The sequence below is a fragment of the Triticum dicoccoides genome, chromosome 3A, assembly GCF_002162155.2.
Source record: "Triticum dicoccoides isolate Atlit2015 ecotype Zavitan chromosome 3A, WEW_v2.0, whole genome shotgun sequence".
In the NCBI taxonomy this organism is placed as follows: Eukaryota; Viridiplantae; Streptophyta; class Magnoliopsida; order Poales; family Poaceae; genus Triticum; species Triticum dicoccoides.
The window spans coordinates 657866987-657887953 of record NC_041384.1 but is presented as its reverse complement, the minus strand read 5'-3'; the positions used below and the strand labels follow the sequence as shown (position 1 = coordinate 657887953).

The 20967-nt window shown below is 47.6% G+C and overlaps 2 protein-coding genes across 2 annotated transcripts; one reads left to right on the top strand and one right to left on the bottom strand.

Annotated features, from left to right (window-relative positions):
• Positions 1-8660: 8660 nt before the first annotated feature.
• LOC119270001 (E3 ubiquitin-protein ligase RGLG2-like) lies at positions 8661-13189 on the top strand. The gene is made up of 11 exons (XM_037551943.1): positions 8661-9322; positions 10125-10209; positions 10296-10436; positions 10518-10631; positions 10713-10810; positions 11346-11425; positions 11594-11699; positions 11821-11948; positions 12041-12227; positions 12444-12500; positions 12612-13189. The coding sequence occupies exons 1-11, from the start codon at positions 8990-8992 to the stop codon at positions 12690-12692; spliced, it is 1410 nt and encodes a 469-aa protein (XP_037407840.1). The 5' UTR covers positions 8661-8989; the 3' UTR covers positions 12693-13189.
• Positions 13167-15519, bottom strand: LOC119270002 (probable proline transporter 2). The gene is made up of 7 exons (XM_037551944.1): positions 15302-15519; positions 14979-15203; positions 14732-14826; positions 14408-14594; positions 13951-14294; positions 13631-13861; positions 13167-13562 (listed from the first exon to the last, which is right to left on the bottom strand). The coding sequence occupies exons 1-7, from the start codon at positions 15411-15413 to the stop codon at positions 13413-13415; spliced, it is 1344 nt and encodes a 447-aa protein (XP_037407841.1). The 5' UTR covers positions 15414-15519; the 3' UTR covers positions 13167-13412.
• Positions 15520-20967: the final 5448 nt, after the last annotated feature.

The following is a 20967-nucleotide window of genomic DNA, read 5'->3' as shown; positions in this document are numbered from 1 at the left end:
GATGACGCAGATACTACCTGTTGCCCTTAGAGGGATAATGGACAAGCACATCCGTGACACGCTTATTGGTCTCTGCAGCTTTTTCGATGTCATCTCTCGAAAGTCGATCAGTGTGAAGCAGCTCCGAAGGCTACAGGAAGAGATCGTTGTGATACTGAATGAGCTTGAGATGTACTTCCCGCCCACGTTCTTTGACGTCATGGTGCATCTGTGTGTCCATATGTGGATGACATAATAGACCTGGGGCCGTCATTCCTGCACAACATGATGCCGTTTGAGAGGATGAATGGGATCATCAAAGGATTCGTTCGTAACATGTCCCGTCCGGATGAAGCATAGTCCAGGGCTATTTGACACAAGAGTGCATCTCTTTCGGTGAGAATTTTCTATATGGCGTAGACCAACCGCCTGGTGTTAGTGTTGGTTTGCCCGTTAACAAGCACGATGGGAGGCTCGAAGGAGAAGGTCACTGCAACGGTCGCAGGGAATTGCACGTGGCATACTCAGATCGATGCAGCGACTTTGACAGAGCAAACTTGGTAGTGCTACAACATCTAGATGAGGTAGATCCTTTCGTGGCACTGCACAAAGAAATTATCGCAAAGAAGTATCGTGACCGGGGGGTATGCAAGACAGATGCCAAAGTTACTAGAGAGCACAACTCAAAATTCTCACTGCTCCCCCTACCTCATGGGCCCCTGGAGACCCCCGACTCCAACTCCAACTCTATATATTTGCTTTCGGGGAGAAAAAATAAGAGAGAAGAATTCATCGCGTTTTACGATACGGAGCCGCGCCAAGCCCTAAAACACTCGGGAGGGCTGATCTAGAGTCCGTTCGGGGCTCCGAAGAGGGGAATTCGTCGCCGTCGTCATCATCAACCATCCTCCATCGCCAATTTCATGATGCTCACCGCCGTGCGTGAGTAATTCCATCATACGCTTGCTGGACGGTGATGGGTTGGATGAGATTTATCATGTAATCGAGTTAGTTTTGTTAGGGTTTGATCCCTAGTATCCACTATGTTCTGAGATTGATGTTGCTATGACTTTGCTATGCTTAATGCTTGTCACTAGGGCCCGAGTGTCATGATTTCAGATCTGAACCTATTATGTTTTCATCAATATATGAGAGTTCTTGATCCTATCTTGCAAGTCTATAGTCACCTATTATGTGTTATGATCCGTTAACCCTGAAGTGACAATAATCGAGATACTTACCGGTGATGACCGTAGTTTGAGGAGTTCATGTATTCACTATGTGCTAATGTTTTGCTCCGGTTCTCTATTAAAAGGAGGCCTTAATATCCCTTAGTTTCCATTAGGACCCCGCTGCCACGGGAGGGTAGGACAAAAGATGTCATGCAAGTTCTTTTCCATAAGCACGTATGACTATATTCGGAATACATGCCTACATTACATTGACGAATTGGAGCTAGTTCTGTGTCACCCTATGTTATGACTGTTACATGATGAACCGCATCCGGCATAATTATCCATCATTGATCCGATGCCTACGAGCTTTCCATATACTGGTTTACGCTTATTTACTTTCCCGTTGCTATTATTACAATCACTACAAAATACCAAAAACATTACTTTGCTTTCATTACTCTTTTGTTACCGTTACCATCACTATCATATTACTTTGCTACTAAACCCTTTGCTGCAGATACTAAGTTTCCAGGTGTGGTTGAATTGACAACTCAGCTGCTAATACTTGAGAATATTCTTTGGCTCCCCTTGTGTCGAATCAATAAATTTGGGTTGAATACTCTACCCTTGAAAGCTGTTGCGATCCTCTATACTTGTGGGTTATCAGTGGACGTCGCTCCAGGGGAGCGGCATCCTCGTCTCCCAATAACAGCGGCACACCGACGCGCGGATGTAGTGTCGGTCGCGCTCGCCGGCGGATGTGGGGGCGATGGAGAAAGTGGGCGGCGCGGGGGCCCGGTGTGGTGGTGATGCGGCCTCCTTCTTCACGGAGCCGGCGCGGCGCCCCGACGAGGAGCCGGCCTCGCGGTCGTGCTTCCCCTTGCGGTTCTAGAAGCCCATGGCTTCGAGGTGGCCGGCCGGCGAGCTCGACAAGGGAGGGCTAGGGTTTAGCGCGGTCGGATTTCGAGAAGGCCGCGGGATGGAGTGGGGCAGTGTGGACGACAACCGGTCCACAGGTTCCCTATTTAAGAAGGACGGCGACCTTCCACTGGGCCGATGACAGGTGGGGTCGGCCACCCGTGCGTATTGATGTTGGCGGGTGGGAGGTAGATGGCCGCCCCGCCACGCGGCCAGACACGGACGAGCGGCGTGTCCGTTCGGTGTCCGCGTCACCCAAATCCGGTGCAAAGATCCGCTCAAAATGGGTCGGCCTTGATACAAAACGGACCAGACGGGTCCGGACCGTCGCGCGCTGAGCCGCCTTGTTTGTCCGTTTTACCCCAAACAGACGGAGCCGGACAAGATGGGGTCGCGCAATGGAGTTGGCCTTATTCCGTCACATCAAATGAAAGATAGATAGAATAGAGAACAGCAGGTCTAGTCAGACAGACAGAAGCGTGTTTCAAAAACAAAAAAGAAGGTCACATAGCAACTGCTAGTGATAGGTAAAACGCTCCCAGCACTACAACACAGTAGACATTAGGAGGCATTAAAAAATGCCTTTAAAAACCTAAAAAATGCCTCCAAAGATGTATCAGGGCGTTTTAGAAAAACGCTAGAGACTATCCCGAAGGGAAAGGTCTACATGCTTCGAGAAGAACGCCTCCATGCTTCGAGAGGCGATTTTTCAAATAAACTGCAGTTAGTACGTAAAACAAACAACACACACACATATACGCAACGGGTCCACCTCGTCTCAACTTGCCGGGCCTTTTCCCTGGGCTGGCTGGCCCAATCATGTCCCACGTGTCACATTTCAATACCATTTTTCTGAGCCATTCCCGTCCGCGTAGGTTAGATGTACAGGTCCACCATAATTAATAATTAATAATTAATAATTAAACTAAACTAAATCACACGTCACTTCCGCTTACGTTGGAGAATTCTTACAAAACAATACGCGGCTGTTCTTTTAAAGCGGCTAAATTTTATCTCGGTAGGCGGTATGGGACTAAATAGTTAGCGGTTGTATTCAAGCGTCGAATGGCTGGCGCAAAAAATGCAAATAGTATTTGACTCGAGCCAGCGACCTCAGGTTAATTCTAAGGTAATGCAGACCATTCCACCACCCTGCTATTGCTTTGAAGAGTAACAGTAGCTTTTATATGCAGTATATCTGGCCAGCTGGGCCGCACGAGTGGAAGGCTGTTGACGTACATATGCCATCTAATAGGGACTGATTCGCGTTTTCTTTCAGAACGCCTTCAAAGCATGTGCTGGCAAATTTCAAAACACCCCTTATGCTTTGGTAAATTGCGGCGTTTTCTAAAAACGCATCTAAATCTCCAGTGGCCTTTTGCAAAATGCCTGTATACTATTCCATATCACGGCACTTTTTTTAAATGCCATTAATTGAGCATCTTTTGAGGCATTTTTCGTAAGTGCCTGCTATCCATGGACCTTTGAAGGCATTTTCTCCAGAACGCCTTTGAAAGAGATAATCTAAGGCACTTTTTTTATGCCTTCAATAAAATGCCTCCATTTCTTAACCGTGTTGTAGTGCAGCCGAGCCAAGGCATCAATCTCGAGCAAAACGGGCGTCCGGTTTCAGATTATAGCAGTGTGCGCAGCGGCGCATGTTCTCCTCCGGTCACTGCGGTCAGCGACGATACATACGTAGTGACTTCCTACGTAGGGAACGCGCCGTCCTTTCGCGGCGGCGGCGGCAAAGGTGACTTGCCTTCGTTGCCAACCTCGTTCCTGAAGTGGCCAATGACAAAAGCCTTTTCCCCTAGCGTGCGTGCAGTTTTCATTTACCTTTTCTTTACGACGTAGTCGGCGACTCAGCGTTGGTAGGTCCTTCGTGCTTACTAGTAGCTGCTGTCTTAAGCTTCCTAGAAGGGAGCATTAAGCCCCTCTGATTAATTACCGAATGCAGTTTATAATCTGACACATACTCCCTCCGTTCCGAATTACTCGTCGCAGAAATGGATGTATCTAGATGTATTTTAGTTCTAGATACATCCATTTCCGCGACAAGTAATTTGGAACATAAGGAGCGGCAATAGATATATGAGACGGCTGCGCCAACCTGCAGGCTAATAATCGTCCATGAACGGTGTGGATGATGAGATGATTGCTGATGAAAAAGGATAGCCTGATGGGTCGTCTCATCTCCCCGGCTGCTGAAATGGCATACGGAACCGGTAAACAACACGTACGTACCCCTTGGTTCCTTCTGCGCTAAGTATTTAGATATGTACGCGTCATTGTCATACGTACATATCCACTGCCCACTCTACTGGCGTATACGTGTGTCGCACCCTCCACCTTATCAAATTTTCAGTACACCTTGTGTCAATTGTGGTGTTTTCTGGGACCGAAATGCAAATACGCAAATACATGTATTCCCTCCGTTTTTTAGTCTGCATGTAAAATTTATCTAGAATCAAACTTCGTAAAGTTTGATCATGTTGATAGGAAAAAATATCAATATTCGCAATACAAAATCAACATTACTAGATGCATCATGAAATTAATTTTCATGCCCCTACTATATACCTCCGGTATGGCAGATGTTTATATATTTTAATACAAAATAGGTTAAACTTTAGGCAGATTTCAAATAAATTTTATATGCAGAGTAACAAGAAATGAAGGGAGTACATACCATAGCTAGACTGGTAGTGTAGTTCCGAGACAAAATGCGGTAGCAGGCACGTCGCTGACAACCAACAACGCGTGAGTACCGAGTCATCGTACTACACCCTCTGTTTGAAAACAGTATGCACGTATCCATCGTATTCTGTATTAGTATTCGCCATTCGTTTGCTTACGGGGCCACAGTGATGCGCGCGTACAGGCCCTGTGACGTAACACTGGACCTTTCAATGGGCACAGTCAAGGGAAAATGACATGCATGCACGTACAACTGACTGAGCACAACAAGTTTTTTTTTTTTTTTGAGAACTGACTGAGCACAACAAGTTGCTACATATTTCTTCCGCATAATACGACCACTTGTGGAGCAAGACCTTCCCACTAGGCACTAGCAATACAAGTTGAGAAAACTCTCGTTAAATTTACATTTGTTTTTCTAGAAGGACATCTGTTTGGGTTAAATTGGCGCGTTGCTACATCAAAGTCAACGGCAAAATCTTCTACTACTTCCTCCGTTCTTTTTTATAAGACGTTTCAGACAGCTGAGATTGAACTGTTTTGGGCACTGTCTAAAATGTCTACAACGTCTTATAAAAATGAACAGAGAAAGTAGTTTAAATCATGCGCAACCAGATGCATGAGCCAACGGTCACAACTGGTCCAGGGGCGTGCCGTTGGAAGCGGAGCCAAGGAAATTTCCGGGGACGTGATCTCGAAGAGAGAGAGATGCGTCAAGGTCGGACAGTCAAATGTGATGAATTTACTTATGCAAAGGGATAGTATACAGTGTACGAAGGTGGCAGTTACCCACCGTAGATCATGTATACTATGTCAATGAAAACAAATGTGAGCAACCAAACCCTAGGTAGGTTATTGTAAGAGTTAGGTAAGGTTGAATAAGTAAGAGAATGGATGAAGTTGCTGGGAATGTGAACACTTGCGTGGTTGAACAAACTCTATCTCTCCTTCAACAAGGCACGGCATGTGTGACCAATAAACAACAACCGGAAAGCAAATTTACTAGCAGTACTACCAAGTTTTTCTTTAACTGCCCTCGTTTCAGAAAAGTTTTCTTTAACTAATCGCTCGATATTAAATGTATATTTTGGGAGGATTGGATCTGATATCACCATCACATGTTAGATGTAGGCATGTAGTACAACCTAATACAAACAAATGTGCACGCTCAAAAAGCACAAAAGCACACATGCTCACTGCCAAAAGCTATCACCTTTTTTTTTCATGTTCTCTTTTTGAGAGAATCACGAGGGTATACATGACATGGAGGAGAAATACTACAGTACTATAGCCCTAGGAAGTACTAGGTGACATTTTTTGATTTTTTTGTCAAAAAAAAACACCAAAAAAATCGAGCTGGATTACTATTTTTGAAATACATATAATAGGCTTGGCCCTTCTGAACTTTCCGATTGTTGTTTCTCGAATTTTGGTTGTAACTTCTCAAGTTTCGATAGAAAATATACTTTTGTGTTTAGTGATATGAAAACTCACTATCACCTAGTTTCTCGTCAATAATAAGACTATATAGGAGAGATAGCCGCGTGGTTGCACCTGAAGTAATCTACATGTTTGTTGAACTGATAAATTGCCATGAAACAATCTAAATGATTGCGAGAAGTTTGGTTGTGTTTCTATATATTTGAATTTGCTTTTACGATCCCTATAGCTTGTTTTTTTTGGTACAACATGCAATTCTAATTATGATTTTTTGTGCAATGGTAAAGAACATCCTAACATGCACGACTAATGTTTTTGATGGTTTTCTATATTGATATGGAAGTTTAAAAAATATTTCCCGTATCAGGTATTTGGTGCTTGAGAGCCAAAACATTGCACCCAGATTTACGACGGTAAACATGTGGATCTTGGTGAGAAAATATCCATGGATCCTAGACCCAGTTTATACGTGGAGTAATTTGTGTTTGTTCCCGCCACCCGTTGAGTTCAAGATCGGTGAGTACGCATAAGATGCCCCAATCCAAGTATGCTCTTAGGCGGTAGCTATGCCGGTCACAGGCAGCCAATGGGGTGGAGGTGCCGATGGGTCGACAAGTAGTGGGAGGAGACAACACATACATTAGAAAATGCAGGGGAGCCGATGGTGGATCTTGTATGGAGGAACCACCGTAGACGTAGAAGAAGGTAGGGAAACAATGGTGATCCAAGATTCACTGTGATGGGTGATGAAAGAGAGAGAGATAGTGACAATGATTGGGTTGATTGGAGGGGGCAACGTAAGTCATTGCCCCAACGACATCAGGTCTAGTATAGTGACACACAGGGTGATAGAAGATGGTCTGTTGGTGCCTTGAATGATTGGTGCTAAAACTGTACTAACTACTGATGGTCAAAAATGGGGTGAAGGATGGAGGGCAGATCTGTGACACGATCATCGTAGTTGAAAAGGTGCCATTTTATGTGAAGGAATGGCAGGACAAACACGATCTCGAGCAGGTGATCACACCGGCAAAGTAACCCATGTGATGGCTTCCCCCAGATGCAGGTTGGATTAAGGCAAATGCAGTCGGAGCGCTATCTAAGGATGGACCCATAGGTGGTGGGGGTGCAATTCTTCGGGATTATCATGGCTCATTCATCGCCAGAGTGTGCCTTTTGCTATTGTCCACCACAGAACCAGAGCTAGCAGAGTTGTATGCTTCCAACGAGTGGTGAACCTGTATGTGGTGATTTAGGAGGGGGGAGTGTCCAGGAGCTAGTACTGGAATCGGACTACACAGGGATGGTCAACAAGCTCAAGTCAAGGTTGAACCATTTTGTAGAAGAGGTGAAGAATCTGCTGCCCTCCATTCAGCAGGTTGAAGTGCGATGGGATGGATGATCCGCAAACGGTGCCGATCACGGATTAGTTAGGGAAGGTTGATGTAATGAGATGTAGTATTAGGAATGCTATGATCGCGGATTTATCCGAGGCCTTCTAATAAAAAGCAGTAATTCCATCTAGAAAATCTAGCCCACGCCCATTTGGTGGCTAGTCACCATGGCGCCCTCGCATATATATTTTTAGAAACACAATATAGACCATAGACACACATAAACACACATCCCTATAAATGTACATATCACATCCTGTCCCTGTGAGCATCTGTAAGAGACTGAGCCGACACGATTTTTGAGGTTGACAAGGTCGAATAACCTCCTTTGGTGACTTAAAAATTGCCATACCCTACGAAGCATTAGGCGCGACTCGGTAAGACACTAAACATGTGTATCTCGGCCGCATAAACTGTTTAATTTGTACAATCCAAATACACAAAGGACATTTTGACAAACAATTCCGCGTAGAGTACTGTACATTTTCCCCGGAAAGATGCCGTTTATTATTATTTTTCTAAGAAAAAACAATCAAAAGACATCCAGTAGAGTGAATGCCAACTGTACGCAGAAGGATGCCATTTTATCACAGCTGCCTATATATCTCTCGAAAGCTACCCTAAATAACATTCGAAAAATAGTACTCCCTCCGTTCCAAAATATAGCGCGCCCACGCTTTTCGAGGTTCAATTTTGACCATAAATTTAACTCACGAGACCGACTGCGGCGGGATTAAAAATTATATAATTAAAAACTTTTTTTGAATACGAATTCATTGGTATAATTTTTTCGCCCGCCGCAGTCGGTCTTGTTGATTAAATTAATGGTCAAAGTTGACGCACGGAAACCGAAGACGCGTTATATTTTGGAACGGAGGGAGTAGGATCCGAGCGGAAAGCCGGCTCGCTTTCGAGGACCGCGATGCGAAGATTCCACGTACGTAGCAAGAGCGAGAGCCCCAGCAGTTTCCTCCGGGATGGGTTTTCTTGCACGTGACCGCTTAGGCCTAGGCGTGTGTCATGTGTGGGATATATACTCCTCCGGCTCCCCGTGATACCACTACTCGACGCATCCCCCTCCCCTCGCCCCCAAAAAAGTCACCCAGCCAAATCAAAACTCCAACCACCGTCAGCCAAGCGAACAGCAGCCCAGCACAGGACCGGACACAGCCCCAAAGGAAGCACACCGGAAGGAAGCATCCTCTAGACTCTGCAAGCCTCCAAGCCTTCGCCGCCGCCGCGGTCGCCTCCCCACCCGGTCCTCGCGCGCCGCCGTTGCCACAGCAGCCACCGCCACCGCGTTTTCATCTGCCATCTGCGGAGACACCCATCTACTACTCTTCAGGCGAGGGCGGAGGGACACATACAGAGAGAGGGAGAGGCATGGGGGGCGGGCATTCGAGGAGCGAGTCGCGGGGGGACGGGAGCGGGAACGGGCGGTACGCGCACTCGGCGTCCTTCCAGCAGCCGCCGGCGCCGCAGTGGGGGCCGCCGGGGGCGGGAGGGTACCCGTACGGCGCCGGCCAGGACGCGCAGGGCGGCTACTACGGCGCGCCGCCGCAGCAGGGGGGCTACGCCGCGCCCTACCCGGCCTACCAGCCCGCGCCCGTCGCCGCGCAGCCGCCGCCGCCCGCAGCGCGGGCGGGGGCGGCCAACAAGCCGCGCCTCGACCGGCGCTACTCGCGGATCGCCGACGACTTCCGGTCCGTGGAGCAGGTACGTCCCCTTGGTGATTTCGAGTTTGTTGGGATTGTTGCTAGTTCAAGCGGCGGCTGCAGTTTCGCGTGTTCGCCCGGAACTCTCGATGCGAATAGATCGAAACAGTGAATTGGTACCTACTAGATCCCATCTTTGGATTGCTGGGAAGTTGGCGGCGTCGCCGGTTTGCGCTTCGTAGTCGGTCAATCTGCGGCCCATTCGAGATTTCTGGAGAGTTCACGACGCTCCATTAGCCGGTCAACCACTCAACCGGATTGAGTTCACGCCGAATCAGCACAACATCACAAGTTAATCTCGTGGTCAACCATCAATCACTGTTGATGAATGATTCCCGCACGCGATAACAAAATAAATGAATTATACATGTTTATTGGGTGGTTGCCAGCTTGGTAATCATGTTTGCTTGTGCTACTTGGTGTGTGTTGCTTGGTCTTCTCGAACAGGATAATGACTATGGGTGGCAATAATCTATCGCCTCAAGTTCTGGGATGCTCAGTCGCCGAAGGTGCAGTGTAGATGCCTGTATATTGTCACACTGTGGTGCAGTTTGTCTGACAGTGACTTTCCTGATTAAATCTGTGCATCATACTTTCCTATCGGTTTCGCAAGTATGGCCCACTACATTTCTTACTGCAACTAGTAGCTTATCAATCAAAAGTTTGTTCACCAACTTCTGTTAGGTTCTGGCGTTCTTTCTGTAGTATACTGGCTTCAGCGTCAATAGTACAAGATTCAGGCACATAAGCAAACAATTGATTTTCAAAATCCGGATAGTTAAGAGTTGATAATGTGTTTGCAGGTTACTGATGCTCTAGCTCAAGCTGGACTCGAGTCTTCGAATCTCATCGTGGGTATTGATTTCACAAAGAGCAATGAATGGACAGGTTAGTGCTTGTGAACCACCTGTTTGCTTTATTCCCAATAATCAGTTCCACTGATCCTGATGCTAATGATTTGTTCCCTTTATCAGGCAAATTCTCCTTCCATGGACGTAGTTTACATCACATTAGCAATGTACCAAATCCTTATGAACAAGGAATCTCGATTCTTGGACAGACATTGTCTAAATTTGATGAAGATAACTTGATTCCCTGCTTCGGATTTGGAGATGGTAAAGATCGTGTAATAGTTGATCATTTCTCACCACTGTGACGATTCATCTAAATCATGCCCATTTGCTTACTTTTTTCAGCATCAACACATGACCAAGACGTATTCTGTTTTTACCCTGATGAGAGACCGTGCAATGGATTCTCAGAAGCTCTTGAGCGATACAGGGAACTCGTTCCACATTTGCGCTTGGCTGGTAAGCTTAAGTCACCCCATTGTCTTTCAAGTAGGTTCGATTGGTGTGTTAGTTCTGAGTATTAATGTTGATTTTGAACAGGACCAACATCTTTTGCACCAATAATTGAGATGGCTATGACCATCGTGGAGCAAAGTGGTGGGCAGTACCATGTTCTGCTGATAATTGCTGACGGACAGGTACTACACTTTACCCTCTTCTGATGGTACATGTAATTGCACAGTTGGTAGTTCTGACTCCTGGGCAGTGGGCATGCTAGATATGCTTCATTTAGAATTGTTGCATTCCAACTGCAAGGTGCTTTTTTCTTTTTCTGTTAACATAGGCATGACTGTTTGTTTGTATGCATATCTGGAGTGCTGGTATGTATAATAATGAACATATAACAGAAGAAAACTTCTATATCTGGTAAAAGCTGTATAACTTTTATTTCAAGATCAAACTCCTATATCTGGCAAAAGCTGTATAACTCTTGAAGAACTTCAACTCGATATAATGTGTTTGCGAAATTGTAATCATTCTTCCAGGATATGTATCCTTCTTTTATTAATCTGAACTATGTACCCTGCACTGTAGTGTCAAACTGTGCTCTTCACACTTGATCAAATAGTTCATATTTGTGATTATCATGTTTTCCATGTTCTCTCTGCTGTATAAACCTCAAAACTGGATATCTTCTTTATGTTCTCTTGTTAACTTGTGTACTTTACGTAGGTTACAAGGAGTGTAGATACTGCATCTGGGCAGCTGAGTTCCCAAGAGCAAAAGACTGTTGATGCCATTGTGAGGGCCAGGTTGGTCCTTCATATTGCCTTTGTTATAATGTTTTGATATGTACATAGTCATGTGCACCTCACCCTCATTTTTGCAGTGACCACTTGCTTTATTGTGTGCATTGAATTTATTGCCCTCCCATGTCATGGATGTTGCTCATCGCTTCAGTTTTTTGTTTATGTATGCAGTGAACTGCCGCTATCTATTGTGTTAGTAGGAGTTGGTGATGGCCCATGGGACATGATGAAGGAATTTGATGACAACATTCCTGCCCGGGCTTTTGATAATTTTCAAGTAAGTCACAGGGGAACGTAGTGATAAAGATCTGATATGATTGATGTCATATGTTTTTTCCTTTTCCGAACCTTGACTGGCTGACGCCATTGTAACACTGAGAATCTTTTACTTGGTCCAGTTTGTGAACTTCTCGGAGATAATGTCTAAAAACATGCCACAATCAAGAAAAGAGGCAGCGTTTGCACTTTCAGCCTTGATGGAGATACCACAACAGTACAAAGCAACTGTGGAATTAGGAATATTAGGGTATATGCTCCCCCACCCCTTTCAAGTGCTTGATTCGTTATTTTTTTATTCATTCTGAAATATGCACTGACTTGTATCGATGTGGCAAACAGTCGTCGTTCTATGAAGGCTCCAGAAAGGGTTCCTCTGCCTCCTCCTGGTGGAAGCCATGATGCTTATTCATATGGATCTAAAAGCTTTAGTAAACCTCAGCCTAGTACATCTTCATCAGCGTATCCTCCCTATAAAACTGCACATACTGCGGCCCCTGCTGCACCGTCTTCTGCTTATGATAATCAGGTAAAGTTTTCACCTGTCATAGATGCAAATGTCACCTGATCTTTTAATTTCCTACGCCCTCTGTTCACTTTTATAAGACCTTGAAGACATTTCAGACAATGTGCAAAACAGCCTATTTTGAGCTGTCTGATACAACTTACAAAAGTGAACGGAGGGAGTATTTCTTTACGCCAAATTTGCAGTCTCCAGCGCCTTACTAGCATTTCTCATGTGCAGGTTTGCCCTATCTGCCTTGTGAACCCGAAGGACATGGCTTTTGGCTGTGGACACCAGGTGAGTGGATTAGCGCATTGCTGTTGCTTCCTGGGAAATCATTTTCTGTTTTTGTGCGTGGGTTGAAACGTCGGTGTCAACATCCTTTCTAACAAAGCACTTCCTTTGCAGACGTGCTGTGAATGTGGACAGACATTGGAGTCATGCCCAATCTGTCGGAGTCCAATTACCACCAGAATAAAGCTATATTAGCAAGTGGTGGTTTGGATCATTGCGAATGGGTGGCGTTACTGGAGACCACCCCTGCGTCACACTGGACGATGGACTTCAAGCTCTCCAAGCCCAGTCCATGAAGGGCTCGATCGGCTCTCGGAGATTACGCCAGGCATCGGTCTGCGTCGAGTTTTGCAGGGCCGATGAATCCGCCGTCCCAAAGATGGGAGCAGGGGCCGGTCTCGAGTATCTACACCCAACCAGGAATGATCCAAACTCCAGCGCAAGAAATGGATGCAGGTTTTCAAGGGCCATTGGCATGCGAAAACAACAAAAAGAGAGAGAAAAGAACAGAAAAACGAGAAACTGCTGCTGATGGATCCAGCGAACCGTGTGTGGTACTTGCAAGTGTGTACATATGGATGTGGTTCTTGAGCTGCCGTTTCACCCGGGATATGTTTGTTTTTTGATTGATTGATGCGTCTGTACAAATCCGCAGTGTTCTCTTGCAAGGGAGGTGGCATTATTTTATTTTATTTTTCGTTTCGAAATGGAAGTTTCTTCTTGCTCAAATGGCGTCCAATGCAGGTGGTTCACCACTACTACTATGAGTACTGCTATTTTAGTGTCACGTTTGGCATGTTAACGTGCCCACGCATTGACACGGATACCATGGCCTGATAGTGCTAGTAGTAACTGTTATGTCACGGTTGGGCGCACGCACTGCATCATCATCCTGCGCGGCGGGATAGGCGTGCTCTAGGTGTCGGCGAAGAAGCGGTAGACGCTGGCGTTGTGCAGGATGAGTCTGACCGCGGCGGCGGAGGTGGCGAGTCCGATGGCCGAGGAGACGACGATGATGCTCCAGTGCCAGAGCCTGCACCATCTCCCGTCACACTCCCCTTTGATCTGCACGGCAGGCACAGTCGTCAAATTAACAATCCACGCACTGCTGGTTGTAAAAGAAATTTACTTACTTTGAGGACGATCATGCTGGGGAACATGAAGGTGAGCGGGAAGAGCGCGAAGGATCCGAAGAGGTTGACGAAGTCGCCCATGAATGGGAAGAGCGCGGTGACGAAGACGTTGACCCCGAAGAGCAGCCCCCTGGCGAAGAGCCTGCGCGTCATGTTGTAGCGCGAGAACATGCCCTCCTCCAGCCGCTGCAGCCCCGTGTCCATGCCCTCGTGGATCGGCACCGTGAACAGCTGCACCGGCATCATCAGCACCCATGTGTACGTACGTAGTGGCCATCACAACTTGACTGAACCAGACGAGAAGTAGAGCAAGTACGTACGTGCTGCGAGACGATGCTCTGGAGGAAGGCGGTGGCGTTGATGAGCACGGAGGCCCAGCGCGGGCCGGAGAGCTGGTTGGGCAGGTACTCGGACGCGGCGGCGCCGTACGCCCAGTACCCGGCCACGCTGATCCCGTAGTACCCCGCGGCCCCCACCGTGTACTGCAGCGCCAGCGCCCGCCGCATGTTGCCCACCGCCGGCTTCCGCAGCGTCGACTGGATCTCCGGGAGCAGGCCCGAGGTGTTGCACACCAGGATCGCCGCCACGGCCCCCAGCGCGTTGAACGCCTTCTCCGCCTCCGTCCCGTGGATGGCGTAGTCAACCCGCCGCGAGTTCGACCTCCCTACGTACGTACGCAGTTCGTTACAACGTCAGTGAGCTTTTGCCTTTGAATGGTATAATGAAAATGCACGCACGCAGCACGCATATGCGTGGTCACCACCAGTCCACCAGTACCGTCTCGGACGAGGACGGCGAGCAGCGCGACGTCGAAGGTGACGGTGAGCGCGGCGGAGGTGGCCAGCCAGTTCCGCATGGCGGAGATGGTGGGCACGAAGTAGGCGAAGGCGAAGTAGACGAACCCCGTCGCGGCGATGAACCACTGCAGCCGCGGAGGGGTCTGGGTGAACTCCGCGCTGATCGCCTGCGGGTGGAAAGCAACGCACGCACGTTGACTACGGTTGTTATTAGTTAATTAATCGTGCTAATGCCATTATGACTCACGATAAAAAAAAGAAAAAAAATATTTTTAAGGAGGTGATGGCCGATCGAACGGTGAACCTTGAGTGCTCTCCCGCCGAGCAGAATGAAGCCCATGCTTCCCAGGAGCAGGGTGGTGAACTGCAGGAACCAGGTGAGGTAGTACATTTTCCTCCCTTCACACGCACAGCAAGCAGAGCATAATCGGTGAGTACGTGTCGGATGCATTTCGTTCTCCATTGCAATTAGTCACGAAGCTCTCAAGTCATCGAGTCAGCCTAGCTAGAACGCTTCCTCGAAAAGAAAAAAACAAACTCTGGCTGCGTACCGAAGACGAAGCCCATGAGGTCCCTGTAGCGGATGAACCGCTGGCCGTCGACGACGTGGAGGCCGGCGAGGAGCCAGTTGGCGTACCAGGCGGCGGCGGCGAGGAGCAGCAGGCAGGCGGCGCCCCACCCCCACCCTAGCGGCACCATCATCAGGTTGGAGAAGCTGAGCACGTAGGCGCAGTTGAACCCCGTCACCAGCAGCAGCCCCACCTGCTGCCATGAGTCTGCACACGCACTCATCAAGTCATCATGCACCATTGCCATGCGTCTCGAAACTTAACAAGCTACTAGATGGATTATTGACGTTTACACGACGACGAACCTGTGTCCACCGCGTGGGCGGTGGCCGCGGTGGTGTACCCGCTGCCGTCGCCGGCGGCGGCCTTGTGCTGCGCTCCGGCTCCCGCCTCCGTGTCCAGCGACGAGGAGGCCATTGCTAACTGATGGCTTCTCTACTTCTCTTTTTCTGCTACGTCGTCGAGCTGTGCTCAGCGAATCTGTTTGAACGACCTAGGCAGGCAGGCAGGCAGGGATGGAACCGGCGAAGGATATGGCCTAACAGCTCATATAGGCTCCCGGATATATAGACAGAGGAGTGAGGTCACAGACTAAAGGTCTTGTGATCATGCATGTCGTTGCCGGGATACAGTAAAGGTGCACCACTAGAGTCGATCGGCCTGCTCAGCACGAGGGCGGGCGTACGTACGTATCCATCCGGCGCGCGAGTGCGTAGGCCCCCTCCCCTAAAAACGACCTACGTGCGAAATCAAATCAGATCAAATCAAACCGCAAGTGGCAACAAAATGTGATGTGATGTCTTATTAAACGTGACGCTCCTCGATCCAGCAATGGATCAACACAAAAGTGTGGGATTTGAACGTCATTTCTTTCATGGTAACACGGGTTTCATTTACAGAATAAAGATCTAGGTACAAGACATGTAAACACCGATCTTACATGACCGAAAAGATTGGAAAATCCTATGCAAAATACTAGTGCATGTTTCTCTCCTTCGGCACCACCAAAGGGTAAAAAGACATATCACCTCTTCATCCAAGCTCGACGCGGTTTCATCGCTAATCAGTAGCTTTACGGACCTCCATAGCAGTTTGTCAGAAGCAAAACCATAACAGTTGAAAGAATTAATCAGACCGGGGCAACATGTTCCTGGACACACCGTCGAACTTCAGAACTGACACCCCCGCATGACAACGATGTCGGAGGAGGAAACCATAATTGTTGGCCTCCAACCACAGACCCAGCACTGGTAGAAAAAGGGCATGTTGTCCCGGTTCGTAAGGGCCTTTAGTCCCGGTTCCTGAATCGGGACTAAAGTGTCGGTACTAATGCCCTGTCCCTTTAGTCCCGGTTCAATCCAGAACCGGGACTGATGAGCCTCCACGTGGCCTGTGCACGGAGCCCAGGCAGGAGACCCTTTGGTCCCGGTTGGTGGCACCAACCGGGACCAATAGGCATCCACGCGTCAGCATTTCTGTGGCTGGGGTTTTTGTTTTTGTTTGAAGGGGGGGGGGGTTGGGGGTTTTGGGGGGTTAATTTAGGTGTTTCATATATTGTGTTAGCTAGCTATAATTAATAGAGAGAAGTGTCCTCTCTTATGTCCGTGCTTGGTCGACGCTACGCACTATACATACATATAGAGAGGACTAGACACGCTAGCTAGCTAGTAAGCAAACGAAGAAAACAGAAGATCGTCATGAACATATATGCATACAGAGAGAAGTGATATCGGCCACCTCTTCTTCTCCGAGAGATTGGTCGAACAACAAGTTCTCGTATATCTATCCGACACTACCGGCTACATATATACAATAATTATCTCTTACAAATATAATCATACGGACTCATGGTCCACATAGTATTCTCCGTCTTCAGCGATCACGTGGTCAAGAAAGAATGCCGCCAATTCCTCTTGAATTGCTCGCATGCGAGCTGGTGCTAGGAGTTCATCCCGCTTCCGAAACATCTAATTTGAAGAAGGGGGTCAATACATATATATATGAATGAATGAAACTCAACACAAATGATGGTAATAAAATAAAATTGTGAATGTTGTTATTTACGTACTTCATATTGTTCGTCAGAGTACCCGCCCCGCTCACACGTCGTGTGGCGGATGGACTCGCAGATGTAGTATCCACAGAAATCATTCCCTTGTTCCTACCACAACCACTTTACAAGAAATAGAGGTCAATCAAACTGATAAGCAAGAATGCTAAATGGTATTGATGAAATTAGCGCTTGAATCACTAGGAGATGCGCGGAACATGCTACTATAGTACTTACTTTCGGGTGTCTAAATTCCAGCTCCTTCGGCAGTCCCGGAACTTTTCTGGTGAATTTTCTCCAAACCCTGCCGGACAAAGAAAACAATTACTTGATATCAGGAAATGAACAAAGTTGCTGATATGGTGGATAATGATCGATTTAACTTACTTCTTGAGGATTTCAGTCATGTCCGCATACTCCTGGGGATCTTTTCGTTTAGAGTCCAAGACGGTTACTACTCCCTGCTCAAGCCTAATCTCTAGGAGAATATAGTGGAAACTGCACATGCATGCATAACTCATCAATTACATTACTATAACCTGGACTAATATATAAGGGAAACCGAATATGCACAAGACAGTAACACTCACTTGAAGTTGTAAGGAAAGAATATTATATCTTTGTTTTCATTTTTTTTGAATGATCGTAGCAAGTTGGCCTCGGTATCTTCGGGACGATGTTCAACCTCAGTTGCATCTATGAGATATGTGTTAACGAACCCAATATCACCGATTTATCTTTTCTTCAATTCGGCGATCTTCAATCTGTATAATATAGTGAGGATAATTATAAATACATGCAATGAAAGAGATGAGCTATATAGAGAGACTTAATGACAGAAGTAGTAGTACTTACAGACAGTAGCAGGTGATCGTTGTTTTATCGAGGGCCAATTGATTGAAAAACTGATAGAACTCCTCAAATGGAATAGGCAACAGTTCAATTCCAACGAGGTCATGCTCCGGTTTAACTCTCGCATACAAAGTACTCCTCCCCCAGACTCTCTGCAGATTTTCAAGTACCAATCATGTAATCTTCGCATCATCGTTGTTAAAGATTTTTCATCTTTGACGAGAGGCTTCCCGTACTCGTATCTGTGTATCTGCACCTCCATGAGATCATAATGTACATCATCGGGCAGGTAATCGTCAACATTGCCATAACCGGGCACCATCCTCGGATCGACGATGTCGATAGGCACCTTGAGCGGGGGCACGATTGCTTCGCTTGTTCGCCGAGCTGGGCAATTTGTTTCCCAGCTGCTCGTCGTTCTTTCAGCCTTTGATCACTGACTGTACTTCCCGACCGCTCCGCTTCGGCCCATGTCTTTGCAATAATGCGCTCATAGTTGCCTTTCGGCGGAGACTTGGGTGGTTTTGCCAGGGCAGCCAGAGTGCGCTTCACTTTCACCGGATCTACCTTCTCCTCCGGAGGTGGATGTCTCTTTGCTTTCAATCCTTGAAACCAGTCATCCACTTCGGTTCGCGCGATCTTCGCGTTCTCCTCCGGGGTCCTCTCGTACGGTAACTTCTATGGACTCTTCAGAGAAGGACCGAATCTGTATATCCTCCCGCCTCTGGTTGTACTGCTAGACGCCGGCCGAGCAGACAAAGCGGTTGTCTTCTTTACTTGCTTACGAGGCGGAGGAGAAGGACTACGACGCGCCGGAGCAGCTGCCGGAGCGGCGGCGGGTCTCTTCCGCCCTTGCTGACAAGGCGGAGAAGGAGGAGGCTGGCTGCTCGGGCGCGCCGGCGCAGGCGGAATGCCGCCACGCGCCGGAGAAGGAGCCAGCCGAGGGCCCTGATCGTCACTCGCCGGAGGAGGAGGCGGTGGAGGAGGCGGAGTGCCCTGACTTGCCGGAGGAGGAGGAGGAGGCGGAGGCGTCCAGTTCGGAAGGTTGATGAGTTCCTTCCGCCATAGGCATGGAGTCTTTAGAGCAGACCCCAGCCGAGTCTTCCCTTCACCGGTAGGGTGGTCAAGCTGGAGGTCCTCAAATCCCTCTGTTATTTCATCCACCATCACCCTAGAATATCCTTCTGGAATCGGCCGGCAGTGAAAAGTTGCGTCGGGTTCAGTAGGATAAACAGAGCCAACAGCTGCTTTGACCTTTAAATTCATCCATTGCGTCATAAGGTGGCAATTTTGAGACTCCGTGATAGCATCCACGGGATAGCTGGCAGGAGCCGTCAAGGCATGCTCCGGCTGAAGCAGCTCTAATAGTTGTCATCGTAGTCTTCTTCTTCGCCGTCTTCCATCATAACCCCTATTTCTCCGTGCCTCGTCCAAACATTATAGTGTGGCATGAAACCCTTGTAAAGCAGGTGGGAGTGAAGGATTTTCCGGTTAGAGTAAGACCTCGTATTCCCACATTCAGTGCATGGACAACACATAAAACCATTCTGCTTGTTTGCCTCAGCCGCATCAAGAAACTCATGTACGCCCTTAATGTACTCGCGGGTGTGTCTGTCACCGTACATCCATTGCCGGTTCATCTACGTGCATTATATATAATTAAGTGTCCAAATTAATAGAAGTTCATCATCATATTAAAACCAAAGTGCATACATAGTTCTCATCTAACAACATATAGCTCTCCAGAGCATCTAATTAATTAAACCATACATTGAAACTATGTAAAACATTTCAATGCGAAAACAAATGCGATCATAATCGCAACCAAGGTAACAATTGATCCAACGGCATAATGATACCAAGCCTCGGTATGAATGGCATATTTTCTAATCTTTTTAATCTTCAAGCGCATTGCATCCATCTTGATCTTGTGATCATCGACGACATCCGCAACATGCAACTCCAATATCATCTTCTCCTCCTCAATTTTTTTTATTTTTTCCTTCAACAAATTGTTTTCTTCTTCAACTAAATTTAACTTCTCGACAATAGGGTCGGTTGGCATTTCCGATTCACATACATCCTAGATAAATAAAATCTATGTCACGTTGGTCGGCATAATTTTCATAAACAATAAATGAACCAATAGTTATAAAGATAATATACATACCACATCCGAATCATAGACAGGACGAGGGCCGACGGGGGCGGATACCAAAACCATCGCACTATATAAGATGCAATAATAAATGTAAGAAAATGATACAAGTATCTATCTAAACATACAAGTAAGAATATTTTTCCTTTCAGAAAGAAGATAAGAACAAGAGGCTCACCACGGTGGTGTCGGTGATGAGATCGGCGCGGGTGATCGACGGCGGTGAAGACGGGGACGGGGCGTGACGGACCGCTAAATCTAGACAAATCTCGAGGAAAATGGAGCTTGAAGGTCGAGCTTCGAGAGGAGAAAGCTTAAGTAGTGTGGCTCGGGCATTCCATCGAACACCTCATGTGCATAGGAGGTGAGCTAGAGCACCACAAAGCCCTCTCCCCCTCGGCCAGAGAAAAACAGAGCACTGGGATGCTCTGCTCGCGAGCGAGTGGTATATATAGGCACCTCATTGGTCCCGATTGGTGACATGAACCGGGACTAAAGGGGAGCCTTTGGTCCCGGTTCAGAACCGGGACCAATGGTGGTGGGCCAGGAGCGAGGCCCATTGGTCCCGGTTCATCCCACCAACCAGGACCAAAAGGTCCAGATGAACCGGGACCAATGGCCCACGTGGCCCGGCCGGCCCCCTGGGCTCACGAACCGGGACCAATGCCCACATTGGTCCCGGTTCTGGACTGAACCGGGACTAATGGGCTGACCCGGCCTGGACCAAAACCCTGTTTTCTACTAGTGCAGCACAAAATGCTCCATCTTCCAGCTGTCATTTACGTAGACAACCGTCCGCGCGTACTCCTGAACGACAAAACCTCACTGCTCTACCATGATGTCGGAGACAACGCCACAACAACGGGAACAAAGCAAAAGAAGAGACACACCTGATGAAGTCGCCGCCGCCG